General features: G+C 38.9%; 1 protein-coding gene across 1 annotated transcript; it reads left to right on the plus strand.

Moving 5' to 3' along the window:
• Positions 1-965: 965 nt before the first annotated feature.
• Positions 966-1,901, plus strand: LOC102821020 (olfactory receptor 8S1-like). Its single transcript, XM_006877723.1, has one exon. The coding sequence runs from the start codon at positions 966-968 to the stop codon at positions 1,899-1,901; it is 936 nt and encodes a 311-aa protein (XP_006877785.1).
• Positions 1,902-6,318: the final 4,417 nt, after the last annotated feature.

Below are 6,318 nucleotides of genomic sequence, written 5' to 3' on the forward strand. Positions count from 1 at the left end.
CTGACCCCAGGTACCTTTCTTTATGAATATTCTTTCTTTCTTTTTTTTTTTTTTTTGCCCATATTTTTGTATTGGATTGTTTGTCATTTTTATTATTGACTCATAGGTGTTTGTTACATATTCTCTATTTGAGTACTGTATCCAAAATTTTCTCTCAGGATCTGGCTTCCTTTCTCTTGAAAAAGAATATGAGAAACTCAGTTTTACTTTAGCTTTAAAAAACAGGTTTGGCAATGTTCTACCTTATCTCAACTCCCCAACATACACATACATAGAGAGAAAATTATTGCTTTGAAATAAAGAATAATTGCACTGAGATAATACATGGAAAAGAATCATCAAAAGGGAAAAGATCACACAAATGGTTACTGTCGAATAGGTGTTTGTTGTTGTTAACTGCCATCAAGTCAGTTCCAACTCATTATGACCCTATATAGGGTTTTCAAGGAGTGGCTGGTGAATTTGAACCACCAACCTTGTGATTCAAACTGAGCTTGTGGTCCAGTGCTTATCCTACAGCTCCACACCAAGACACCATTAAATAGTAATGAACCAACATAAAATGTTGAAAAGAAAGGGAAAGACTTAGACTAAGGAGTAGAAGAAGGATTAGAAAACTTTTACAGAAAGCAAACTCATGACTACAATGTTACACAACAAAAGCAAAGACCCAGTTCAAGGAGATGGAACATCATCCATGAACCAGGTCTGAAAATGTTCATGAAGTTTTCAAGATCTGTTTGTAGTAAAAGAAAGAGAACTGGAAAGAGCACAAAGAGTTCAGAACTTCTGTGTCAGGAAATCAGAGAAGAGAAGGGAAGAGATCCCAAGAGAGTTATTAGAAAATGGTGGCAATGTTGAGCAATTGAAGAAAAGTGTACATAGAATGGCCTCTGGGTTGTAGGAGGAGTCAGTTGATGCTTCACTCTTCTTTCTGTTTTCTTCCAAAGGGTTGTCCTCTCTAAATGGCCTTGAGAAACCACAGTGCCATTGTTGAGTTTCTCCTCCTGGGACTGCCTGCTGGTCATCACACCAAGGCCCTATTCTTTGTGCTTTTCCTGGTGATTTACCTCCTGACCCTGTCAGGAAACCTGTTGATTATCATGATTATCAGGACCAATTTCCACCTCCATACGCCCATGTACTTCTTCTTGAGTCACCTGTCCTTCCTGGATCTCTGTTACTCTTCAGTCACTGTGCCCAAGATACTGGAGAACCTCCTATCTGAGAAGAAAACCATTTCTGTGGAGGACTGCTTGACCCAGGCCTTCTTTGTGCTTGACTCTGGGGGAACAGAGCTCTGTCTTCTTGCAGTGATGGCCTATGACCGATATGCTGCCATCTGCTACCCTCTTATATATGGTCAAATGATGAGCAACCAGCTCTGTGTGGGGCTGGTGTGGGCGTCCTGGGTCCTGGCCTTTTTGGATGCTCTCATCAACACACTTCTAGCTGGGAATTTGGACTTTTGTGAGACTCAAGTCATACCCAACTTCAGCTGTGAGATACCTTCTCTATTCCCTCTCTCCTGCTCCAATAGCTCTACTAATTTTACAGTCCTTCTCTGTTCGGCCCTCCTGCATGCCTTTGGGTCCTTCCTCCTGGTTTTCTTCTCTTACGCCCGCATTGTCTCCACACTCCTGAGCATTAGCTCCACCACAGGCAGAAGTAAAGCCTTCTCTACCTGTTCTTCCCACCTCACCACAGTGAGCTTATTTTATGGCTCAGGTTTTCTTCGCTATCTTATGACAACATCAGGTTACCCATGGGAGCTGATTTTCTCCATGCAGTACAGTGTGGTCACTCCCCTAGTCAATCCCCTTGTCTACAGTCTGAAGAACAAAGAAGTAAAAGCAGCTCTGAGAAACATGCTACAGAAGAGTTTACCACATCTCAGGTAGCAAAGAACAAGCATTGGATGACTAGGAAACAGGACAAAGTTGCAGCAGGATAGCTGAATAGCAAACATTAAAGAAAACTTTTGAAGGTCAGGATATCAGATGTGACAATATATGTAGTAGAGCCTATGTTGCAGAGCCTGCCTTTTGGGGGGAATAACTCAAGAAAAAAGTAGCAAAGTATTTCATATATTTTGTTTCATATACTTTATTTGGTTCATATTTTATCTTTCTCAAATATAGAAAATGCTTCAGATGACTGTATCAATTCAGGTGATTTGGTTCAAGACATAGAGATATATTGTGTCACTTACTATAAATAGGAATTTACTTGACAGGACTGAGTTGATTTGGTTTGTTTGTGAAGCACACAAAATGCATGTTATTGTTGTAAGGTGCCATTGAGTTGACGCCAACTCAGCAAACCTTTGTAAAGCAGAGGGAACACTGCCTGATCCTACATCTTCCTCACAATTGCTATGTTTACACCCATTGTTGCAGCCACTGTTTCAAGATAGTTTATCAAATGTTGTCTTAGATATCTAGTGCTGCTATAAAAGAAATAATACAAGTGCATGTCTTCAACAAACAGACATTTATTCTTTCTTCCTAGATTGGAAAGCTTCAAGCCCCAATTCAGAGTGCCAACTCTAGATGAAGGCTTTCTTTCTTTGTTGGCTCTGGAGAAAGGTTCTTGTCATCTTTCAATGTCTATAGGTCCAACATTCCTTGGATATCACTATGTGTCTTGGTATCAATCATCCTCTGGATCTCAGAGCTTCCCTGCACAGAGTCCCAGATCTAAAGAACATATTCCACTGCCAACTCTTCTTTCTTGATGGTAGTAAGTAGCTCTGAGCTCTGTGTACTTGTTTAATCTCTTTTATATCACAAAAGAGAGTGGCTCCAGAGACAACCTAATCCTGCAGATTGCAGCCAGCCTCATTAACATAATAAAAGAGAGCATTTACAACACATAAAATAATTATATCAGCTCAGAGCTGATCATACCAGATCGTGTATTCGGAGGTGATTACATAATTACATATGGAATCTTTGTGTGGCACTGTGGTTAATTCACTGTACTGCAAAGTCAGTTTGAACAGCAAAGTCAGATGTGCAAGCTCACCAGCTGCTCCTCAGAAACCCTATACAGGGTCACTATGGGTCGAAACTGACTCAATAGCACTTAACAACAATAACAACATAATTACATAACTACTACATGACATCATTACTTAACTGTAAAACCAATGAGAGTCATGGCCCAGCCAAGTTGACCCAGATCTCAGGCAACACAATTCAATCCATGACAGGGATCTTCTTCTTCATTGATCTTCTACTTAGCCATGCAGGATATCCTTTTCCAGGTACTGGTCCTTCTTGATAATGTCCAAAGTACATGAGACAAAGACAACCTTTCTTGCTTTCAAGAAGCATTTAACTGTACTTCTTCTAAAACAGTTTGTTATTCTAGCAATCCATATTTTCACTGTTTTTTGCCAACACCATAATTCAAATCATAATTCAATGCAACCACATCATTTCTTCTATGGTCTTCTTTTTTCATGGTCTAGCTTTTACATGCATATAAAGCAATTAAAAATATCATGACTTGGGCCAGGTGTACCTTAGTCCTCAAAGTGACATCTTTACTCTTGTTGAAACATTTCCATTTGTATTCCATCAATTCCCAGAGCCATGTTCTTTGCCAATGCTTTCAGTGCACGTCTTCCTTCAGTCCCATTGGCTCTTGATCATATGCTACCTCTTGAAATGGTTAAATATCAGCCAGTTCTTCTTAGTAAAGCGACTATGTGTATTCCCTCCATCTTTTTTCATGCTTTCTGCATTAATCAATATTTTGACCAAAGACTCCCTCAATATTTCAAGTCAAGACTTGAATTTTTTCTTCAGTTCAGTCAGCTTGAGAAATACTGAGTTTGTTCTCCCCTTCTGGTTTACTGATGCCTGGTCTTTGCACATTTCATTGTAATACTTTGCTTTGTCTTCCTGAGCTGCCTTTGAGATTTTTTTGTTCAGCATTTTATTTCATCATTTCTGCCATTCACTCTAGCTTTTCTACATACAGAAACAAGCTTCAGAGTCTCCTCTCATATTCATTTTCGTCTTTAATTCCTTTCTTGTCTTTTTAATGGCTTTTTGCTTTCTTCATGTATGATGTCCTTGATGTCATCCCTCAACTCCTCTGGTCTTCAGTAAATAGTGTCCTGATATGCCAAATCTATTATTGAGATGTTCTCTAAACTTAGGTAGGATATACTCAAGGTCTTAATTTGGCTCTCATGGACTCTATTTCATTTTCTTCATCTTCAGTCTGAATTTGCATATACGCAATTGATGCTCTGTTTTACAGTCTACCCCTGGACTTGTTTTGGCTGATGAGATTGAATTTCTCCTTTGTCTGTTTTCACAGATGTAATCAGTTTGATTCCTGTGTATTTCATCTGGTGAGGTTCATGTGTATAGCTGTTATTCACGTTGTTGTAAAAAGGTATCTGTAATGACTAAGTAGTAAGTCTTGCCTAATTCTACCCTGCAATCTTCAACATCATATCTATCACCATGGCCCTGTTTTCTAGCTACCTACCCTTCCTCTGTTCCAATTTTCACATTCCAATCACCAGTAAATATCACTGCATCTTGATAGTACAATTGACCAAGTTCAGACTGAAGAAGCTGAAGAATTTTCTTCGTCATTGACTTTAGTGGTTGGTACATATTTTGAATAATAGCTTTATTAACTCGTCTGTATTGCTATTGTTTCTCTGCTATTTGTAAGGTTTTCAGTGACTAAATATTCAGAAGTAGTTTGTCACTCATTCTTCTTGAATCAACTATCAACATTCACAGAAGCAGCAGTCAAGAAATCAAATGACGTATTACATTAGGCAAATCTGCTGCACAAGACCTTTTAAAAGTGTTGAAGAGCAAAGATGTCAGCTTAAGGACTAAGGTGAGCCTGATCCAAGCTATGGTATTTTCAATAACCTCATATGGATGCGAAAGCTGGACAGTGAATAAGGAAGACTGTAGAAGAATTGATGCTTTTGAGTTATGGTGTTGGAGGAGAATATTGGAAGTGCCATAGGCTACCAAAAGGAGGAAAAGTGCAGCCAGATCGCCCCTTGGAGGCCAGGATGGCCAAACATCATCTCTCATACCTCGGACCAGTTGCTGGAGAAGGATATCATGTTTAGTAAGGTGAAGAGTCGGAAAAAAAGAGGAAGACCCCCAACAAGGTGGCAGCATCGATGGACTCAAGCATGGGAACAGTAGTGAGGTTGGCCCAGGATCGGGCAGTGTTTTGTTTGGCTGTACATAAAGTCGCTATGGGTTGGTACTGACTCGAAGGCACCTAACATGGACAACAACAACATTGCTAATGTTGTTGTTACATGGACTCAAGTCTATTCTGAGTCATAGAGACCCCTTAAAGGGTTTCTGAGGAGAAACTAGCAGATTTAAACTGCTGACATTGTGGTTAGCAGGGACTCCTGTCTTCATTGTAGGCATATAGATATTACTTTATCACAGAAAGCATTGTTCTTCAAGATAAATCTTGAAATGTTCTTTTTTATAATGAATGCAACACCATTCCTTCTGAATTTGTCATTCTTGGCATAGTAAACCATACAATTATCTGATTCAAAATGACCAATACCTGTCCATTTCAGCCTATTAATGACTAGGATATCAATTTTTATGCTTTCCTTTTCATTTTTGACAATCCTAGAGTCACACTTAGTGCATCCCACATTCCGATAATTAATTATTTAATTATTGTTTCTAATTGTCAGTCATGCTCCATCCATGTCATTAAAGTCAACTCTACTTTGAGGAGCCAACACTGACCCAGTTGTATTTTGAGTGTCTTCTAACCTAAAGAATTCATCGTCTAGAAAAATACCAGGCAATGTTCCACTGCTATTCATAAGGTTTTCAGTGGCTAGCCTTACCTAAGTGGTCTGTATCTCTTCTTCTTTTTAGTCTATCTTAGTGTGCGAGATCCCATGGAATCTATTAATCAAGGGTGATACTGCTGGTATTTAAAATACTGGCAGCATAGCTTCCAGCATCACAGCAACACGCAAGTCACTACAGTATGACAAACTGATAGACAAACAGTGGTTCTTAGGGATATCCAGAACTTTTTTTACCTAAAAGTGCACATAATACAAATTGTTACCTTCTCTTCTCATAAAACTTTTTTTCATTGAGAATTGGTAAAAAGTTTATAGACAAGATAATCAGTTTTACATTCAACAAATCATATGTTTTGTTTCATCTCAATAATTGCAATCCCCACCATGCAACAATAGTTGCTCAGCTTCCTTCCTGTGGTTACTCATGTACAAACATCCTCCTTCAAACTCTTGCATATTTGTGGTGACTATAT

Source organism: Chrysochloris asiatica, unplaced genomic scaffold, assembly GCF_000296735.1.
Source record: "Chrysochloris asiatica unplaced genomic scaffold, ChrAsi1.0 scaffold00568, whole genome shotgun sequence".
In the NCBI taxonomy this organism is placed as follows: Eukaryota; Metazoa; Chordata; class Mammalia; order Afrosoricida; family Chrysochloridae; genus Chrysochloris; species Chrysochloris asiatica.